Raw genomic sequence first — 23,603 nt, 5'->3', positions numbered from 1 at the left:
TGCAAAAAGTCAGGTATATCTTCAAAACATGTCAAGGCACCTTCTCAAACCAATCGTATTTTTCCAGCTTCAAAATAAAAGCGCTAGACATTATACCCGGTTTGCCTACATTAACAAAATAAAAATGTCTTAATTACGATTATGCTTAGTCAAATACATTTTGTAAAGTATTCTGTGATATTTGCAACTTAATAAATGCAAGTACATCAGTTGAGGAATATGGGGGGGAATTTTTCTGGCTGGCTGAAATATTGTGTAAATTATTTCATAACATGTTCTGGTTGAACAGGCTAAATATATATATATATTTTTTAATAAATATACTACTCAGTAGTATATTTAATAAACCTACTCAGCGGCCTAGTGGTTAGAGTGTCCGCCCTGAGATCAATAGGTTGTGAGTTCAAACCCCGGCCGAGTCATACCAAAGACTATAAAAATTGGACCCATTACCTCCCTGCTTGGCACTCAGCATCAAGGGTTGGAATTGGGGGTTAAATCACCAAAAATGATTCCCGGGCGCGGCACCGCTGCTGCCCACTGCTCCCCTCACCTCCCAGGGGGTGATCAAGGGGATGGGTCAAAAGCAGAGGACAAATTTCACCACACCTAGTGTGTGTGTGACAATCCTTGGTACTTTAACTTAACTTAAATAGAGAAGGTTACTATATTGTCATGCAGCAATATAACGACCATTAACTTGTACAACATGTACCGTAATGTACAAACTATCAGAAGCATTTATTCAGGTAGAAATAACACAGATTACATTAACAAACATCTCACTGCTCCCCAAGGGGATGGGTCAAATGCAGAGGACAAATTTCACCACATCTAGTGTGTGTGTGACAATCATTGGTATCTTTAATCTTTAATCTTTGACAATCAACCATGATCGTTACAATCCACATTTTGTGTTATTAATGCGTAAAACTGGTATTGGTATTGTCCCGATACCAATATTTTGGCACTCAGCAACAAAGGGTTGGAGTTGGGGGTTAAATCACCAAAATGATTCCCGGGCGCGGCGCCGCTGCTGCCCACTGCTCCCCAAGGGGATGGGACAAATGCAGAGGACAAATTTCACCACATCTAGTGTGTGTGTGACAATCATTGGTACTTTAATCTTAATCTTAATCTTGATACCGGTACCACAATTATTTTGATTCTTTTCTGTACTTTTCCTAAAAAAGGGGACCACAAAAAATGGCATTATTGGCTTTATTTTAACAAAAAATCTTACTGTACATTAAACATATTGTTCTTATTGCAAGTTTGTCCTGAAATAACATAGTGAACACACAAGACAACTTGTCTTTTAGTAGTAAGTAAGCAAACAAAGGCTCTTAATTAGTCTGCTGACATATGCAGTAACATATTGTGTCATTGTATTCTATTCTATTCTCCATTCTATTATTTTGTCAACATTATTAAGGACCAGTGGTAGGAAATAAATTATTAATCCACTTGTTCATTTACTGTTAATATATGCTTGCTTTCTCTTTTAATATGTTCTATCTGCACTTCTGTTAAAATGTAATAATCACTTATTCTTCTGTTGTTTGGATGCCGAGGGCATGGCGGGGGGTTGGCTGACCGGTACATTTTAGAGGCGGTATAGTACCGAATATGATTAATTAGTATCGCGGTACTATACTAATACCGGTATACCGTACAACCCTAACTGGTATCTAAACAAAGTCTGTCAAAATATGTCAAGACACCGACGCACTGCAGGTATTTTTTTTATTGTCACTGTCAAAAGTGTGTTTAAGTCCTTTTTGTGTTGAGCTGTTAAAAAAAGCATAATGTTTAAAACACATTTCATTGCAGCAAACTATTTGTCCAGTCATGGTAATAAACACTTTTTTGTCTAGTGTATACTTATTAATGACCAAAAATTATGTTTATCTGCGATTATTGCCATTAGTTTTGAGTTAACTATGAACAAAGTGCAAATAATCGAGATTCAATATTTTAATCGTTTGACAGCTTTAATTGTAATATATTATTTTTATTGAGTAAAATGAAAATAGTGTGCGCAAAATAGTATAAAAACTTGTGAGCAAACTAAATTTCTTTAATATATACATGTTTTTATGTTTAGTGTTACTTCGATGACATGCTTTTGTTTGAGGGCACAGCTCTTGACTGTTTAAGTGGGCTGAGGATTACAGATAAAAGGCAGGCCTGCTCAATAAATCTGTTCCCAGGAGAAAGTCTTCCTCTGTAGCAGCTCAGACACACTGCCCTGTTCCTTTGAGTCATGCCGGCATGCAGATGTACGGAGGGGGTGTGTGGCACAAATTATTTAAATGAAGATAAAATAAGTGGAAAGACGGACAATGAAGGAGGTAACTGGTCCGCTGAAATAACCTATTGACAAACAAAATAAAAGGTTTAGAAAGGGTCAAGCCCCATATTACATGCAAAAACAAAAAAAGCTCCAGAAATCCAGAAAATAATTCTGTAAGGACTCTTAAAGGATCTCAGATGAAGATATAGCATATAAAGAGCAATACGTCTTCATGGTCAGGCTATAGAGTCAAAATCTTTACACCTATCCCTAAACAAAGAAAACATATTCTAAGAAAGGTCAGTGCTGGGGGTGATAAAAGACGAGTGGTGGAGTAAAAAAGAAAACTTTGTCCATTAATAATGGACATTCACAGCAGCAAGACCTTGCCGAGATAAACCCAAAACCTAATCCCATTCACGCAAAAAAGATTACTTACATCTGGTGTGGAGTGCAACAAAGCTCAAAGACTTTGGAAAGCGACTGGAGGACAGGGCAACACTACTTTACCTTTTTCCACATCATTTTGTTAAAGCTACATATAGTAGGAACTTTTGTGAATAGATTTATGGAGGTTACCCTGCACACATGCATGCAATGTGTGAATGATAAGAGACAAACATTCTTTGTAAAGCTATTTATATTATATTGTTTATTATACCTCAACAGATAAAAACTAGAGATTGGTAAATGAGGTGTCCAGGTTCTGTAACAGCTTCTTCCCTCAGGCCGTAAGACTCTTGAATGCATCATAATTATCCCCTCAATTACCCCCAAAAATGGATTAACTCGCTGGAATATAAAGACAATATAACATACATCCATAAACCTGGATGCATATGCAAAAGTGCAATATATTTATCTGTACAGTAATCTATTTATTTGTATCTGCACCTTATTGCTTTTTTATCCTGCACTACCATGAGCTAATGCAACAAAATGTTGTTCTTATCTATACTGTAAAGTTCAAATTTGAATGACAATAAAAAGGAAGTCTAAGTCTAAGGCTATTGACACGGCACTGATGCTGTGTTAGTGCTTCAAATGGTCACCCGTCATCTGCTGGCTTAAAAGAGTCACTACATTTGACCTCCAAGTAAAATGAATACCGTATTTTCCGGACGATAGAGTGCATCGGCATATAACCCGCATCCACTAAATTTTAGAAGAAAAAATATTTTCCGTATTTTAGTCGCACCGGACTATAAGCCGCAGATATATACGTTGTGAAATGAGTTATTTACACAGAAAGATTCTGTAAATGTTTATTTACATACATTAATTGTTTCCAAAAGGTGCCTTTACACTGCAGTAAAACGGCTGATCCAACAAAACAGAAGTCATCGTCATGGACCCACCAGCTGTGGAAGCAAGCTCTCCAATCAGCTTAACAGACTCAATAAGTCCACGTGTCGTTTTGGTGATTTTACGAAGCTAAAACAATACAAGAAAAAGCAATTTTAAGTTAATAATACTAACACAGACACTTGAAAACGTGTTAGCATATTAACTAATGCTAGCGACGCTATCTTGATTACATTACGATAGCATTTACAAATATGCATGAAAACACTCCCGACAGACATGAAAGGTTGAGCAAGTATAATTAATTTTAGTTACCGTAATTTCCGGACTATAAGCCGCTACTTTTTCCCCTCGTTTTGGTCCCTGCGGCTTTTACGACGGTGCGGCTTTTTTTACGGCTTACGGTAACCAGGGGCGCGCACTACCGAGAGCAAAACAAAGAGTATGAGAGCGTCAGCGACAGTTTGCGCGAAGGAAGTGTTCATGAAAACACCCTCAATATGGAAAACAAACGGAGAAGTGCATATGATGCTGCTTTTAAGTTAAAGGCAATCGATCTGGCTGTCAAAGAAGGAAATAGAGCTGCTGCACGTACCTTTGACTTGGCTGACGATGCCATTTTGGACCTGTTCTTCTCCGACACCGACGAAGAGGATTTCGGTGGTTTTAGTACGCAGGAGGAAGACGATGACACAATGATTAAAGACTGACTACCGGTAATACCGTTGTATTATTTGTACTCTGCACGAATGCTGTTCGCCATGTCAAAGATGTGAAAGTTTGATTGAATGATTGAAAGATTTATTGTTAATAAATGGGACGCTTTGCGTTCCCAAACAGTCATCTCTGTCCTGACAATCCCCTCCGTGGTAGCAGGAACCCCTATATACTACGGTAATTACACATCAAAACGCCTGCGGCTTATAGTCGGGTGCGGCATATATATGGAGCAATCTGTATTTTCCCCTAAATTTAGCTGGTGCGGCTTATAGGCAGGTGCGGCTTATAGTCGGGAAATTACGGTATATTGTAAAACTCACAAACGTTGCTTGGAGTGATGAACAAATAATTCATGCAAGTAGGAACGTTATGAACGACTAGAAGATGGAACGACACTTGAACATCAAGTTCAAAGCGCTAAACAGAAGAAAAAAAATACTGTAGATATTCGTCCCGCAGCATTTGTAGCGAGCAAACTCGTCCAAAAGATGGCGCCATAGCACAAACAGTAACACACCTTTTCAGTGTCTGTTGAAAACTATTTGAGAAAAATCCATAAATTAGCAGCACAATTTCAAAAGCTGCAGAATTCAAAGCGTAGGAAAACAAAAGCGGCTTATAGTTCTGTATTTACGGTAGTTATAAAATATAATTGTTTTTGTTCTATTTAAACAAATAGCAGTGCGGAAACGTGCAACTCCGGTCAATGAGCCAATTAGTAAACAGGAAAATAAAACATTTAACTTATTTGGCGCTATAACTTTTGCAAGTTCTCACTTACACTATTAAAGATGTTTTCAACACCTTCCTTTCTTTCTTTACAGAGCAAGTGAGCAACATTTTTATGACAAAATGTAAGCCATTTTGTCATACAAATGTTGCTCACTTGCTCTGTAAAGAAAGAAAGGAAGGTGTTGAAAACATCTTTAATTACGGTACCCCCAATATCTTAGTGTTTGGGAAAGCGAGGGAATACAAATTAAAAGAAACAAAGGTACAAATAAAAACATTGTATTTATTTGTATAAAAAAAATAAAAAAATAATTAAAGTATAAAATCAAAAATAGTAAAAAAATAATAAATTGTTATACATTTGTATAAAGACACTAAGGATAAGCATGTAATAAAATTTGGACTGAATAGAATTGTTATCCTTAAAAAAAAGAGTGAACACACAGTCACAGCTGTGTTAATCAATAAACGCATAATATAAACAAAAGGTCAGTGCACCAAACTATGTTAAGTGTCAAACTATGTTGTTTCTGTGTCCTCATGCAAAATGGAACATAAGTTGCTGCAAAAGTTGCGATTTTTTGAGGACTTTTCCCCAGATAAAAATCAATCAACTTGTGGTTTTATGAATTTGTTATGACTGTTTTAAGTGTTCGTTGTAACCTTAACCTCAAAAAGCTCAGAATTTAAAACAGAACTGTTAAACAAATACTGCTGCACTGATGTTTTACACCACACAGACTTAAAAGTAGATACAATATGGCAGTAAAAGCACATACTTTAAGCTCATTGTCGAAACTACTGTATTGTTTTTTTTAATTTGTCATAACTAATAGTAGCAATAACTAACTTCAGAAAGAAACACCACCAAAGGCTTCCGCTATTTTCCGCTGTCTGCTCTGTCATCCATAAGTTGTGGAATTTCTCTGTGTTTGTTTTATGCTTGAAAAGTGTTTGTCCTTCTTAAACATTCATTTAAGTTCCAACACGTTTACCCCCGCACATTAAGAGCATTAGTGAACTGTTCAGAGTGATTTATAGCGGTCATTTTTGTTGGCAAATGAGAAACAATGAGAGATTCATCATCACACTCCAACATGTCTGACGTGTAAATGCTTCCTCTTTGCGTTGCAAATGAGAAATAAATAACTACATAAATAATAATATAATAAATGCTGTATAAATACAATTAAATGTTAATTAGCCGTAATGCAGTAGACAGGAAACGTCAGTAGGTCTGCGCTACATGGGAGGAGGACAAGTCTGCCGTTTCAGCAATAAGGAGTCGATGTAAGGTACAGTATTGTTACATGTTGCTCTTCTTGCTTTGTCGAGACAAGAAACAAACATACATTTTGATTAGACAGCTGACATGCGCGATTGGCAAAAATTACGCTTTTTGGACAAAGTGTGCAGGAAAGTTGCAGGCATTGGACAAAGTTGCGAGGCCGCATATAATTTACTGGGATTGGTTGAATTGCCGGTAATTGCCGCATTTTTAACATCACAAGATCCTGGAGAGACTGAATAAAATTTAGACTACACTGACTAAATAGAAATTAAAATTTTACTAGACTCAATAATTACAAATAATTGTTCTTTATTAGGTCTGCACGATTTTAAGAAAAAGCCTAACTGCGATGTTATTCTCCAAAATTGCGATTCGATATGCAATGTTTATACTATATACATATATATGCACAAAACCACAAAAATAACGTGTGATAAAAGACATGTTACATTTAGACTGTCAATCATCGGGCTCGACCTGCCCACAGAGTAAGCCATGCCTGCCCTGGGCTGGTAGCGGTTTATTTCATTGTATTTATTTATTTTTATTTTTTACATTGGAGCAGAGTAAAAATAGGATGATCAGTAATCAAAACAAAGGCCCGCTGACTAAGACCATAAAACAAGTAACTGACATGTTAATTAAAACATAAAAACAAGACAATAATGTTGACAAACGAATTCCAATCATATTTAATTTTGTCTAGTCAACGGGTGGAACAAATTCGGAATACATCCAATCACAACTCTTTAATGGCATACATTGAACGAGGGGTGGAGGTTAGTTATGTACAACAGCCAATCAGATGCCTTTCCTTGCGAGATAAGGAAGTCCTAAATATGTGGCTTTAAATATGTAACGTGTACACCTGGGAAAGTGAACAGGACACATTTCATTTTTACTACTATGATGCCATCAGCAAGTGATTCATTGATTGTGACATCGATAAAACTGTAACTGTAAGTCAAATCTATCATATGCTGCGATCGATGTTTCGCCATTGATTCCCGACGCCGCGTTGCCAAAGCCTGTATCGCTTTTGGGCTTCTTCTATCCACAACTGATTACTAACTAGATGTAGGACAAACACTTATAGTTGAGGTTATTGTAAGGATATGTGTTTGAAGTTATTTAAGCCTTTATTGTGTCCCGAAAATAACAGAGTTGGCCATTTCTATAGTAATAATGTGATTGTAAAGGATTGTTATTGATCCGATGTTAATGTGCTAAACCTTGTTCTTGTTTAGAAGCTACATACAATATTAACTCATCTGTGTTCATGCCCAAAATAAATATTAATAAAGTCCATCCATCCATCCATTTTCTACCGCTTGTCCCTTTTGGGGTCGCGGGGGATGCTGGAGCCTATCTCAGCTGCATTTAGGCGGAAGGCGGAGTACACCCTGGACAAGTCGCCACCTCATCACAGGGCCAACACAGATAGACATACAACATTCACAATCACATTCACACACTAGGGCCAATTTAGTATTGCCAATCAACCTATCCCCAAGTGCATGTTTTTGAAGGTGGGAGGAAGCCGGAGTACCCGGAGGGAACCCACGCAGTCACGGGGAGAACATGCAAACTCCACACAGAAAGATCCCGAGCCCGGGATTGAACCCAGGACTACTCAGGACCTTCGTATTGTGAGGCACATGCAAAGGTGTTTGGATGTATTCATTCAAGAAAGTTACATATATGATAAAGTAAATATACTGTACTATTTACATGTTGAAATACCCTTTAAAAAGCTGAAATCAACGCCAAACATCTTAGCGATTCAAAATAATATGTTGATATTGACACATGTCGACTGTGCATCTCCTAAGGTTATTCTAGTAATGTATGAACAGGTAACATGTGTCATATCAAAATATTACTTTGCATCACTTTTTGGGAACCAAGAATATATTGGTTTAATGAATACAAACAAACACTTTATTAATATGTATTATGTGCTTGAACAAATAACAGTTAATATTGTATGTAGCTTCTAATCAAGAAAGAGGTTTTAGCACATGAACAATGGATCTACAACAGTCCTTTATAATTAATAACATAGAAATTGACAACTTGTAAATGTTTCGGACACGATATAGGCCTAAATAATTTTAAACACATATCCTTATGATAACCACAAATATAAAGTGTTTGTATTACATGTAGTAATCAGTTGTGGACCGACAAAGGCCAACATTCAAGCTTAAACAAGCGTGCGCACTACCGTGGTGGGAACACATTTTTGGCAGGGACACCCCCGAAAAAATTTGATGGCCCCCTGCTTCAATATTTTTCTGCAGCCGGGTTTGGAATGAGTGAAAGGAGGGCTCACTGCGTTAAGTGAATTCTACTGTTGAATAAAAAAATGCTCAAAAGTTGAGAGCGATACACAGAGTAAAACCTCTTTCGCCCTGTTTGAAGCAAGAGACGAAGAAACGCTAGGTTCAACAATTCTGATTGACATTGTCTGTCAAAAAAAGCATAGCCTCTTGCGGTAATGTTATCACACTAAATAAAACTTTGATGTCAATTTGATATCGATTAATCATGCAGCCATATTCTTACTAGCCTTAAATCACGGTAGTCTTTTAAGGGGATCAAGCAGGGTTGTGGTTCTGCATTACGTGGTAATGGCTTTTTCAGAGGCTGAAATCAAATATTTGGCGCTGATGTAACTGAAAATACTCAACAACACAGGAAACTTGTAGTACAAATATCAACAGTGCTTTCTCTATTCATGAGATTTGATCCATCAAATTCACTGAGGTAACAGTGGAAAATATGACTCCAATCCATTGCTGGCAGCATAAGAGCCCCACTAGGGTTCTAAATCCAAAAGCAATTTCTGCTTTGGGTTGTGTGTAGTTTGGAAATTCAATATGGTCTATTAAAAAATGGTGTTTCATCTGTATGCCTTTCTAGAACACACAATGCAAGAAATGGGCTTGCACTTGACTATGCATACATTAGGATAACAACTCTCAGAGTAAATGACAGGCAAAAAAGAGCCTCCATGTACTCTCTTTAAACATAAGTGCACTAATAATCTGGAGCTATATGAATACTACTTAATTTAATGAATACAACAGCAGATCAATATTCAGGGGATTTACACATTAAAGCTAGAAAAAACATATATCCCAATTTGCATCTGGCCCCGAGGGGACTTAAGTTTTGTTCAGAATAAAAAACCAATAACAAATAATAACATGGTATTGAAGGGTACACTGAAAATCAGAATGGAAAAGCTAAACTTTTATTAATTTAAACAAACACGGGCGAAAATAAAGCATGAAGATGACAAATAATTTGCAGTATTGATTGAGACAGTGACACAGCAATCCAAGAGACGTCTGCTCTAAATTGGAATTCCACATCTGATGAATGTCATTGTAGATGTGGATTACTGAAAAATGTTTTTAACCATTTGCTTTGTAGTCAGACTTAATTAAAAGGCAAACAAACACACTACATACTAGTAATACAAAATGTAAGTTGCAACTATCTATTTAACAGTTCCTAAACCCCACTTTGTAGTTGTTAAAGTAATTTAGAAATTGTTGTTCTATCCATCCATCCTAATATAAGAAAACATGCGTTTCTCTCCAATTTTTTTTTAGTATCCAGATTGATACATCATGAATGTGAATTGTTTTGAAATACAATGCCCTTATTTCACAATGCTTTTGTTCAATAAGGGCCTGTTCTACTAAGATCCAAATAAGACGTGCTAAATAGCGAGTACAAATAATAAAATTGCATGTAATATTAGTGGGCGTGTCTACCAGGGATGATGTTTGATAAGAAATTATCGAGTTCGAGCCTATTATCGAATCCTCTTATCGAACCGATTCCTTATCGATTCTCTTATCGAGTCCAGATAAGTTGTTGTATATGGAAAAAAACACACAATATTTGGTTTAACAAATCACTTCACATTCTCTACTGCTCTTTACTATAGTATTACCAAATCTGAGTTATTGTGCAGACATATGGGGAAATAACTACAAATGTGCGCTACATTCGTTAACCGTGTTACAAAAAAAATTAATTAGACTGATACATAATGTTGGATATAGAGAACATACAAACACTTTATTTATTAAGTCAAAAATATTAAAGTTCGATGATTTGGTAAAATTGCAAACAGCTAAAATGATGTGGAATTAAATGATGGAATGGATTAAGTAAAGAAGTTAAACATTGTACTGATATGATCCACTTTAAGAGATTGTTCAAATGAATAGTGCTTACAAAGTACAAAGAAGAAGAATTATGAGAAATACTTTCAACCTTATTGAAAATAAGATATTCTTCATCTCAGTATATTAATAATGACTGAATTAATTAAATTACATATTACAAAACTGTTGTATATACTAATTCACAGATATTTTATTATAAAAAGGTCAGTAAATGATGTATATATTTGTAAACGCTAAGAAGTGGGAAAGGGGTAGGATTAAATAAGCTTTACTTCTTCCTACTCCTGTAAAGTGAAATTATATGGAACTGTGATGTATTATACTGTAAGTGTGTTCATGTTCCAAATAAACTAAATAAATAAAGAAAGCACTAGTTTATTAGACAGACTTGCAAACTCTGCCGTGGTGTAGATTACAAGATAACGTTAACGTTATCAGACACATACAAAAAGGCTCACGTTAACGTTACTGTTAGCCGCTGACTATGCTTAGGTAACGTTAGTCTAGCTAACATTACTGCAGTCCTGGTTGACATAAGAGATAACATTACTACAAGTGAGCAGATATGGAAATTAACCGGCAACAGTTAACGTTAGTTACTAACCGGCGTCACCGCCACTGTAGCTGGGACTTGGGCAGCTGGCAGAAGAAGAGGGGCGTTCTTCATCGTCTCTGCCGCTGCTTCGAAGACACGACACGCTTGTTGTACTTCCCCCGCTTACACGAGAGCGAAGCCTGGCAATAATTGCATATTGCCGCTTCCTCGTTTTTTTTGGTGAAATGAAGCCATCCCTTGGAGCACTTTTTCCGGTCCATTTTTTTCCTGCTTTTCCTATCTGCGCCTAATGATTGAGCTATGTGACGTTCCCAGGGATTCGAATAAAGAACCAACTCTTTTTCTTTACTATAGTGGTCTCGATAACGGGTACCGGTTCTCAAAAAGGGATTCGAGTCCGAGGACTCGGTTCTTTTCTTATCGAACAACCGGGAAAACCGGTTTCAAGTATCATCCCTAGTGTCTACTAAGACTGCACGTACAAATTGATAACAAGTGCAAAAGTGGTGCAGACCGCACTATTGGAAAAATGTTTTTGCATGCATACCGGCTGTAACCATGGAGACACTCATTCCCCCCCACATTTATGGCAACATATGGTCCAACCTGTGACGTTTCATCATGTTGTTGACATGCAGCACACAAGCATAATGCGTACTACCCTTTCTTGGCTATAATGAAGCACAATCTAGACAACAGAACCTATTTTTAGCATGCTGAAGGTGAAATTGAGCTCTATAAAAATATACAGCATCTCCTACATCAGGAGTGTTCAAACTTTTTGACTTGGGGAGCCGCATTGGGCTAAAAAAAATTTAGCTGGCGGCCGAAAGCAAGTATAGTAACAATATATATAGCCTATACAAATATATGTGTACATATTATATTGTATATATATTTAATACAATTGGATATTAAGAGTGTGTGAAAGTTCGACTACCTTTTTTACTTCTGTGACGACCTCCTTAAAGTTTTGTAATCAATCAGAAATATCAAGAAGCTAAAATGCTCCAAATATGGGTAAGTGTGAAGAGTGTTTTGTATTTTTCCCATAATGCATTTAATGGGTGTAATTTAGATTTTTTTTTATGGTGAATGGACTTTTTATTTATTTATTAGTACTTTTTTTTTTTTTACAATATCCACATAGCTTAGTAAGCATGTTGTGTTATGTTTGACCATGTATGTTGACTTTATGGGTTGTTGTGTTTTTGCGCCATAAGTAGGGAAGATTGTTTGGATTGGGTCATATAAGTAATGCTGTGCTTAAGTTACTTCATAGCATAAATCATGGCCATTGACTTTTATCTATGTTTAAATGAACAACTAAAACATTTCAGTTCCTACATTGACAGCGTAGAGTCTGGCGTGACCATTAAAAAAACAAAAACGTAAAATATGCTCTATATACATATTATATACTGTCAGCTGACAGTTCAAAAACCACACAATGTTGTTTTAAAGTGTTAAATAAACATAACATACCGGTACCTAAATATCTAACCTGCAATTAGAAAAACTGATCCAAACCGAGCATCGTATAGGCTAAAACATCACCTGCTAAATTAGTAACCATGAGCAATAACATTAAATTCATTAATTCCGCATGGATATTTGGTCTTTTAACTTTTTGACGGATTACTTTATTGAAGTTGGTTTGACTTTGAGTTGGAAATGGCATCCTTCATTGCATTTCTGAAAATGAAGCCACAGACTCCTAATACGCTCTTGACGCATTAACCCGAGCCAGCTGCTGGTGATAATTTAGTGTTGACTAAAATATAACCAAATGTCCAGCAAAATCACGCCTATCTTCTTTCAGTGTTTTGGATTGAATCCAGCTTAAAGCATTTTGCTGCCTTACATTGCAGTTACCAATATCAACCATTCAAACTCTGCTTAATATAACATTTTTAAAGCGCTTTTTCGGAATACAAACCATCAAGTCTAATGATGTGACACTAATCCAGAAACAGGAGGTTCTGAAAAACGTGTTATTATGAGAATCTGACAAAGCATAAGATTTGATATACCAGGGGAGAACATCCTGGTCCTGCCACATTTCCTCGCATCCCATTGCTTACATGCTTCTAATGATTTTCATTTCCACTTCTACACGTCCTGAATAATTAAAAAATAAGTCTTACTCCAATATTTAGTTGGATTGCCTTTAGCTTTGATTACGGCATGCATTCGCTGTGGCATTGTTTCCACAAGCTTTTGCAACGTCACAACCAGAGGTGGGTACCCAAATATTGTACTCAAGTAAGAGTACCAATACATTAGAATAATATCACTTAAGTAAAAGTAAAAAGTAGTCATTAAAATAATTACTTGAGTAGGACTAAGTATTCCATTAAAAAAACTACAAGTATTGAGTAACTTCTGATTTATTTAAATACCGTATTTATTTTTAAAGGTTTTTAAACTACAATTGGAGGGTACGTGTGCGTGTGTAAAATATAAAAATCATATACAATTTACTGCAGCACGTTGTCTCTATTTAGAAGTGTTAGAATTAGTTAGAATTCGTGTAGGCTGAGGCTGAAATGTGAACATTTCTATTGACACAGATGACAGCACATAATACAAATATCCTTTTTACTAGTTTGAAAGTACTCACTGAAGATTTGTGCTGCCTTGTCTGATGTCATGTCACTTTTTACAGTTAGTTTGTTTCTATGCACTAAATTAATCCAAATTGTCAAATAATTCAGTTTCTTCTATTTTCACAGCCCCGCTGGATGCATTAAACAATGTAACAAGGTTTACCAAAAAAAGAGAACAACTTCAACTCAAGTTATGGAAAAAAGTCCCAACATGGCACTGCCATATTTATTATTGAAGTCACAAAGTGCATTATTTTTTTTAACATGCCTCAAAACAGCAGCTAGGAATTTGGGACATGCTCTCCCTGAGATAATCCTGATACCCACTACAACTATGGGAAATACTATACTTTGACTTTCAAGAAGTGCATTATTATTTTTTTTTTAAACATGCCTCAAAACAACAGCTACAAAAACAATGAAGGCACACAGCTTCAGTCCAGAGTATACTAGAGTAATAAAGTATACAATAACATAGTCCTCCTTTAGTGCAAGACTGCCTGGTATACTGAAAAACAGGAAACTATAAACTGGGCTCAATCTGCCCTGCTCTAACGTATTCGTATGAGTAACACAAATGTGCTGCAAGCTAGTGGTGAGTGCTTGAAGTGGCCTACCAGTCAGTCAGAGCTTCTGAAATGCTGCGTTGAGACAGGGCAACTCCACTCACTGCAAGCTGCAAAGTGTGCGCCATGCAGGGCAGACTAGCCACACCAAACTCCACCGTAGCTTTTGCCATATTGCGTGGGCTTTTGCCTTGGGGTGGTTTTTGTTGTATTTTTGTTTTTTCTCGGCGGAGCCTTTAAGCGACAACTGTGTGGCACTACTTTTTTTTGCTGTTTGCTTTTCATCCATTTTCCGCTTGTATTCATCGTGTATCTCCTTATGATTCTTGAAGAGGGGGGAGATCAATTTGCTCGTATTATCCGTCAGTCTACCCCAGGGCAGCTGTGGCTACGAAAGTAGCTTACCACCACCAGGTGTGAATGAATGACGGGTTTTTAAAACTTGTAAAGCGACTTTGGGTACTTAGAAAAGCGCTATATAAATCCCAGGTATTATTATTATTATTAAAGGAAGGCATCTTGGTTCCTCCTCGCAAAACCAACTTTTTGCAGTCATTGCAAATTGCCAGTTTTGTATCCGTCAGACGCACTTTAAAATAATCCCAAATCGTAGACATGGTGTCATTAGTCAGTCACCGAGCGAGCTCGCATGTTAGCCACGGCTACAGCACCGGCAACAACATACTCTTGTTGTTGTTATGCTCCGCTCGCGGCAGTTTGATGAGGTCATCAAGCGTCGCCTGTAAACCTCTCATGCTGCAGTCGTCAACTCCTGTGTTGTGTGTGGGAGAGGGGAGAGGGGAGAGCAGAGAGGGGAGAGGCTGCTGACTGGGAGACGCAACTGCTTCTCCCTACGTCCGTGTTTTACCGGATATGTACTGCTCCGAAAAACGGCGTTTTAAAAAGTCATTAATTTTACTTTTTGAAACCGATACCGATCATTTCCGATATTAGATTTTAAAGCATTTATCGGCCGATATTATCGGACATCTCTACTTATGGCCATACGGAGTGTGCCTCTCGTACAAAGGGACTATTGTGGTCATTTCAGCTTGTTTAGCTATGTTAGAAGGAAGCAGAAGAAGAGAATGCTAGCGTTGTTAGCATTAGCAAATATTCCAACACGTGTCTGTGTTAGTTTTAACTTACAATGGCATTCTTCTGGTATTGTTTCAGTTTTGTAAATTCACCAAAACGTCAACGTGGAGTTTTTGAGTCTGCAAGCTTCCGCAGCGAGTGGGTTCATGACGATGACTTCTGTTTTGTTTGATCAGACGTTTTACTGCCGTGTTAAAAGCACCATTTGGAAACAATTAAGGTATGTAAATAAACATTTACAAAATCTTTTGTTTTGGTTGCGGTTAATAGTCCAGTGCGGCTAATATATGTAAAAATATTTTTTTCTACTAGCATTTGGTGGGTGCGGCTTAAATATGGTAATTGTATTTAAAGTGTACACACTTTTAGTAAAATATGTTTTTTTTTGTTGAGGCTGGAACCCATTTTTATATCGACATTGCTTCTTATGGAGAAATTTACTTCCATATACAAACTTTTCTATTTACAAACATTGTTCAAGAACCAATTAAGTTCGTAAATCGATGTGCCATTATATAAGACAAGCAAGTCTTGCATATATATATGTTTTTTTTAGAAAAGACAAAAACAAAAAAGCAACATGTTTTCAATATACATGAACTGATGGATTGCAAATAAAGGATCACCAAATCACTGGTTTCTGTGTTAATAAGAAAAGCTCTGATGTGTTGGGGGAGGAATTGTTGGCTGTTGGTTTGCATGTATAAATCTCTGAACCGTGAATATCTTCCTGAAAAACAACATCCTCTGCAGTCTGCAGTGGACATTTGTTTTAGTGTTGTTTTTTTTGTCAGAGTTACACATTTTGGCAAGTATTAACACTGTTATGCAAAACACAAATGTCCACTGCACAGGGAAACTAGTTGTCAAGATATAATACGACCCGTTGTTTCCAGATTTGTTTTTCTATGTAAAAATACTGTTTTATTTGGTTCAAACAGCTGTGAACCAATATGGATAGGTACAATACTACAAAAGGGTGATCTTAGTGGAGCCATTCCCTGAAAATAATCTGCAGTACATGTGGTCACAAGTCTGTCCCCTGTGACAGATCATCTTACAAAGGGAAGAGAAGAGCCTTACTTACCCCACATGGCTGAAAGATAAGGCCATCGACTTCATGGCTGACTTGGGATGTGAAGCTGCCTTCCAGGAGCTGAAATGTAAAAACAATCAAGTCAGAACATACTGAAAACATAAAATAAAAAGGAATTTGTAAAGTTAGCAATCGCAATCCTTGTGAGAGTACTGAATGTATTGAGAGTGACCATAACAGAGAAGGTCTATAGAGTTCTAATAACGGGCAGTACTATTCATTATCGAAAATAACAAGAACATTTTTTATTTCATGGCTTCCATTAGCACCAAGTGCAGCACAGTGGTAGCAAAGAATTAGAATCTATGTGTTACATTAGCATAAAACACGCTTTTAGCAGCATCTGGGAGAGCGCGTGGCTATTGTTTACTAAAAGCATATCAACTACGACACCAAGCATAAAAACAGCATATTGTTAGAATACTACAGGAGAGATCATAAAAATGTCTAATAATGAATACCTGGGAAAAGGGAAGTTCACAAATAGAGCTTCACAGCATAGATGAAAAGCGTGTATGAATAGACAGATGTCCCAATCAGTTTGCCAAGTGTGCCAAAAGTTAGTGATGTATTACCAATCTGAAGCAAGTATATATTACAGCTGGCAGTGCTCTGAGGAGGAGCCTGATGGTGATGCAAGGGAGAGAGAAAATCAATCTAAAAATGTATCATATGTCTTGGAAAACAAACTTCTGTAATGCGATCCGAAATAGCCAATATAATATACGATGGCACATAACTGCATGAGGCACTATCTGACTGAAAACCCTCTAAAGGGCAAACACTAAATGCAAAATGATGAAACTCCCCAAAGGGAGACTATTACAAAGAACATTTTAAGTTCTTATAAACGTATTTACAAGCTATGTGAAAATGTGTGTTTTCAAGCAGTGGGTACCAAAGTTAAGCCAGCCAAGAAATTACCTTGATCAATAAATTATGCAGTAGTGCATTATGTGCAAGGTATCAGGTATCTACACAAGGAGTGGAAAGAAACTACAGTATCGACCGCACTCAGAGAGGAAACCTCGGCTAATGCAACATATATTTAACCATCAAATCATCTTTGCATGCTACCTATTATTATACCAATGTTTAATAATGTCCCATGCATGTTTTCAATTCTAAATATCTCACATTGATTTTACAGTGCGAAGGTCTTTGACCACCATTACATTTGTTGCTTTATCAATACAAAAATAATGCCACGGAGGACTAATTTTACCTGTCAATAATCAGACCAGTATCTGATTTCGTACCCATGATAAGAGGTAACAATTATCGCAATTGTTTTTTTATATCATCTGATCTCGATTAATATCACAATTTTTATTTTGTTTTTAACCTACTAGCTTAAATAACATCTGTACTAAAAACTAAATAATTTATTGTTATGAAGTTACTGAGTAAATAAAGCAAATTAAATAAGAAAAAGCACATTAACAAAATAAATGTTTTTTTTGAAAGCATAAGATGCATCAGTTAATATTTCAACACAGTTAGAAGCAGTCAAGTTATCATTACCTTACCAATGAAGAACTAGCTAGCATTAGCAATAGTAGGACCGTGTTTTTCCACATTGCTGTTGGGTTACGAGCAGTAATCACATTTGCAAAAAAAAGCATGTCACCTGACACGATTTCCCCTGACAAAGATTCCTTCTCCTAACGATGACAGTATTTCAGTCAAATACCGTCAATTTCCACAACTTTCCCCGTTTAATAGTGGATTGGGTTTTTATTGGCGAATTCCGTGAGTCGTACCGAGATTACATGAACAAACGCGAAAATCATAGGGACATCCATCCATCCATCCATTTTCTACTGCTTATATTATTTATGAATATTATTCGGTTCATATCTATGATTGTGTTTACTTCTGCGGTACCTTGTGACCGGCTGTGGAGCAGGAAAAGGTTGACTTTGATTGGTTGGATGTTTCTGCTATGTTTGTTCAAGTGATTACCGTGATCGACCTGAAATTCATCACGATCATACAATTGCCAAGCCCTACTCCTGATTATTAAATGATGAATTCAGAGCCGCCTTGTTCACAGCTTCTATTAGCTGTGTGAATATGCAAGCAAACTACACGTCTGATTTGGCTCTCAAGGATCTATTATCTGCAGTTCAGTGTTCCTTGCTAACCATCTTGATTTCCTCCATAATATCAATGTGAACGTTGCTCTCACATACTGTAAAACAAGGTGATTGTGAAGTAAATCAGTGAATTATCGCAGTTTCCAATGTTCACGATAACATGAATCACCTGCTATGGGTTCAGTGCTGCCCATACCCATGGAGTTACAGGAGTATGTATTTACCTATTTAATACCTGTCAAACACGGATACCCACCTGGCATCTGACAGTGCCCAACCATTACCGGACTCTAATGCCTTTGGTGTGTGGCCAAGCTGGTGATTAGCATTAGGCGAAGGCATGCATGATGGTTAAAACAATTATTGGTGAAATTGTCATTACGTCTTCTTTCAGTCTTGCTACAGATAAGCTTGAATCATTTAATCCACCAATGAGCAACAAACCAGAGTCTGTTTGGCAAAGACAGTGAATATTTACATGTTCCTTATAACAGGTTTTCCAACTGTACAATGCAAGACGAAATGTTTCCACACAGAAGACCCTTTGAACGCATATTTTCTACACTTTTTATGTTTAAAAACATTCCAAAAGACATGAGCACATATCCATTTAAAAAAAATTTCATAGCAAAAAGGAATTTAATAACTGAATGATTGATGTTTAGGACTGGAAAGAAAGAATATCAGATTAACATAAATTAATCAGCATCTCTCCACTTACTGTGCAGCTCTGACATTTCAATCAGGAAGCACAGAGTCATTGAGAAAGCACGTGACTTGCAGATTTCATCTGATAAAGTGAGACACACTTGCGATGCAAGAGATGATAGATTGTAATCCATTCTGTCTTTGAGTGGAGCCAGACTAGACCAACCAACAAATTCAGTCACAAGCGCCACAAACTTGACACAATGCAACCATATGGTAAATGGTAAATGGGTTATACTTGTATAGCGCTTTTTTACCTTCAAGGTACTCAAAGCGCTGTGACACTATTTCCACATTCACCCATTCACACACTGATGGCGGGAGCTGCCATGCAAGGCCCTAACCACGACCCATCAGGAGCAAGGGTGAAGTGTCTTGCTCAAGGACACAACAGACGTGACGAGGTTGGTAGAAGGTGGGGATTGAACCAGGAACCCTCAGGTTGCTGGCACGACCACTTTCCCAACTGCGCCACATTATTTTTCTATTTAATCACCTTGTTTACAATTGGAATAGGGCTGATGACATGCTGTGATGTACAGAGGTAATGTGCTGAAGATAGTGGAATACAACTGCATGATGACTGAAATACAAGTATACATTTTGAGTCACAGCCATTTTTTCAACCAATATAATAACCAAGCTGTAGCGACATTGTTATTGTAAGAGCGAATATTGAGGAACTATTTTTCTATCGTAGTAACACGTTGGCGTGCTTCGGTATTAGCCGTAAAAGCTAACTACAGCAAGAGATAAGCTAGCTTCTACAACAACACAAAACGTTTTTGAGTTTGTAATGCACAACCCTGCGATAAGACACCAATTTGTACGGACTGAAAAACATAAAGTCATACCAAAGACTATAAAAAAAATGGGACCCATTACCTCCCTGCTTGGCACTCAGCATCAAGGGTTGGAATTGGGGGTTGAATCACCAAAAATGATTCCCCGGCGTGGTTTACTGCTGCTGCTCACTGCTCCCCTCACCTCCCAGGGGGTGATCAAGGGTGATGGGTCAAATGCAGAGAATAATTTCACCACACCTAGTTCGTGTGTGACAATCATTGGTACTTTAACTTACAGTATCTGTAAAGTATTAGCCCACATTTCATTTTTTGTTTGAACACAGCTGAGCTAACCAGACAGCATATGTACTGTACTTGTACTAAAACGCGTGGCGTGCTGCATGTATCATGATCGATATATAGGGACTCACTTGTTGTCTGGTCCAACTGGCCGGGGACGTTAAACTTGGGTAAGCAATCCATTTATGTCGAAATAGCTTGGCTCCGAGTTCCATATTTATAGCGTCAAAATTGCTTTCATCCCCTTCTCCTGGCTTCCGTCTGCTCTAACGTTTCACTCTTCCTTCGTGCCCGCTTCTATAAGCAGCAGGATATTTAGCTTGAAAAGTAAAAGGTTGTAAATACTCATTTGTCCAAAAATAGTCATCTTTGTTGTCTGTTACCAAGTCTGCAATGATTAGAAAACACACTCTTGTTTGATTCCAGAAGTAGGAACACACACGTTGCCAGAATTCAGACATGTGCTGCAATGGAAACAGAAATCAATGCGCGTAAGAAATCAGTCCCAAAAATGATCAAAATGATCAAAATACGGTAAATATTGTACGTATTACATATTGTTATGAACGTGTCTGTTATATATAGACTTGCAGTGTGTATATAAAACGTTGCTGGAGGGTTTTGGAGTTGTTTTAGAGGGTTTTAAAGGCTACAACGGTGACTCCCATTCGCCACATCTTTCAAGCGTTTTTTATCATCTTTAAAATCATTAAAAAAAAAAAAAGACAATGTGTTCTTGTCCCTCGTAATGATTCTGAACAAAACTAAAAAAATCTAATAAAAGTGCAGTTACCCTTTAAGAACCCCTGAAATAGATAATTACAAATCAATAAATAGGCATTGATGACAGTTGATGACACTACCACCTGAGTTTATTACCAATATTAGTAACATTTCCCCCCCGGGGGATCAAAAAAGTTATTGATTAGTAATCAGTTAATTTATTAATAATAACACTTTTCGTTAACGTTTATTATATGTTACTGTTATTAAAATGTTATTTTATTACTGTTATTTCTAACAGCAATAAATAACATCGAAATCTCCATGGAATGTCTACGTAATGTCATTTTTTTGCTGTTGTGAAAGTAATCAATGCATTATAATCGTACGGTCTATAATCGTACAGTCAAGACCTATAATTGTTGCATTCCTAATTTGAGCCTAGTAAACAGGAACTAAAATAAAAAATAAAAAGCAGAGCAACATCAGTGCTCTTGAAAGGGATTAATAAGTCACAACTGATCACACCAAAGTTGACAATCATACTGACACAGAGAAGGCCGAGAGCCAGACTAAAAAGAAACACTGCCTTTATGTGAGAATGGCATGTGGGCGGCAAGATCTAGGAGTTCCATTTCACTTCTCTTGCCATCTAAGCATGCCCACCCACCACTATCGTTGAGTACACTGAACCTTGGATGGAGAGAAGAAAAAAGACTTCCACTGAAACACCCACCTTCTGTAAGGAACTACCTTGGAGCGATTAAATGGAGAAGGGGGTGCCGCGGACCTGCTTTCAGGTTAAAGCTCTTTGGTAAGCAAACACAAAAGAGCGCCTGGCACAGGAGGCGTTATGTAGGCCAGGTCAAAACAAAACAAAGCCTCATTAAGAAATCAAGCTTTCATTGCACACGGGCTGGGACAGCAAGGCTGCGTTAACAATTGTGGTTCGGACCCCCCAAAAAAATTTCTTGATGTGCACTTTGTCACAGTTTACTTTTTGTTTACACTGGTTGAAGGTAAATTTGTTATTTTTACATTGAGCTATACTGACCAGCGTACATTTCACCGAAAGCTTCTAAAGTATACTTTTAAGGTGTGCCATCACACACTGAGGAAATAGCAGAGTAAAAGAGCATATACAACGCATTTTCTCCTACACATTTGTAATTTCTTTCTTTTTAACGTCATTTTAACATTGATTTGTGTCCTTTGTTCTGCTCACATTTCAGCTCAACCAGAGTAAACTTGCAAGTGGACTGAGACCATTTTCTTAAACAGTGTCATTTCACTTGTTTTGCGCACACCAGGGTCATAGCTCTGTGAAGGAACTGTACTGACTTGCAAATACACCACAGTTTGTTTTAACTGAACTAAACATAAAAAGTATGAACACACTAAATATCTGACCGATATTTATCGGAATTCTGACGTCACATGGATAAAACCGATAATATAAAAAGTACCTCGGATAACCAAAATACTTTGGAACTAAACGCTCCAATGAGACAAGATTATTCGTATACAGTCATGTGAAATTTCCCAAAAAACGCCAAAAACGCATTTTTAAAACATTAATTTTTGCGTCAAAATACCACTACCACGTTTTTTAAATAAAATATCAATAACAATATGTACCAAACAAAATCTGTTGAACGGCCACCTCAGCCGCAAGTACTCCCTGTTCCTCTTGCCTAAACACCTCACTGAGTTGCAGGACGGTGAGAAGATCAGGATCACCGAGACAAGTCGCTAGTTAGCTAACATCTAGCTAGCTTACTTTTTGTCGCCTTTGTTCGCTCTCTGAGCCACAACGTTGACAGCTGTCAACTTCGGTGCTAATCGTATTTTGATGATTACAATCCGAACACTGTTTGTTCCAAACCAGTTGTAGTTCTAGAGTATTTATAAGTAGCCAGCGAGAAGGTATATATTTGACGTGACAGATTGTCAACAAAGGTCACAACATTGTAATGGCGAATGTAGGGCTGGGCGATATATCGATATACGCGATATATCGCGGGTTTGTCTCTGTGCGATATAGAAAATGACTATATCGTGATATTCGAGTATACGTTCTCACGCAGTTGCTTTTAGCTGCTGGCATTACACTACAGCAGACCTGGGCATTCTGCGGCCCGCGGGCCGCATCCGGCCCTTTGTGCGTCCCTGTCCGGTCCGCGTGAGGCCAATTATAAATTACAAAATACATTTTGAAAAGTATCTATGTCGAGTGTGCAATACAACGGTGCTGCTTTTGTTTTGAAAATCGTTATTTGTATTACTTTCGTGTGGACGTATGCGTGTGCGTGATTGTGAGTGAATGTGAACAGCTGCAATCATTAATTACAAAATAAAGTTGAAAAAACATCTATGTCGTGCGCGCAATACAACTGTGCTGCTTTTATTTTGAAAAGTATTATTTATGGGCGTGTGTCCGTGTGTAACCTGCGAGTGAAGGTGCACATGCAGCGACAAGTGATGCACGGTTTACACCCGAGACGCTAAAAA

General features: G+C 37.4%; 1 protein-coding gene across 1 annotated transcript in view; it reads right to left on the bottom strand.

The window, feature by feature from the left end:
- rngtt (RNA guanylyltransferase and 5'-phosphatase) overlaps positions 1-23,603 on the bottom strand; it is a 266,774-nt gene that overhangs the window by 81,805 nt on the left and 161,366 nt on the right. The window contains exon 12 of the mRNA XM_062034453.1: positions 16,469-16,537. Within this exon, the coding sequence (XP_061890437.1) occupies positions 16,469-16,537 (69 nt within the window). The remainder of the gene's footprint in view (positions 1-16,468; positions 16,538-23,603) is intronic.

The sequence above is a fragment of the Entelurus aequoreus genome, linkage group LG23, assembly GCF_033978785.1.
Source record: "Entelurus aequoreus isolate RoL-2023_Sb linkage group LG23, RoL_Eaeq_v1.1, whole genome shotgun sequence".
NCBI classification, from domain to species: Eukaryota; Metazoa; Chordata; class Actinopteri; order Syngnathiformes; family Syngnathidae; genus Entelurus; species Entelurus aequoreus.
The sequence above is the reverse complement of the archived record's forward strand: the minus strand, read 5'-3'. Positions and strand labels throughout refer to the sequence as shown.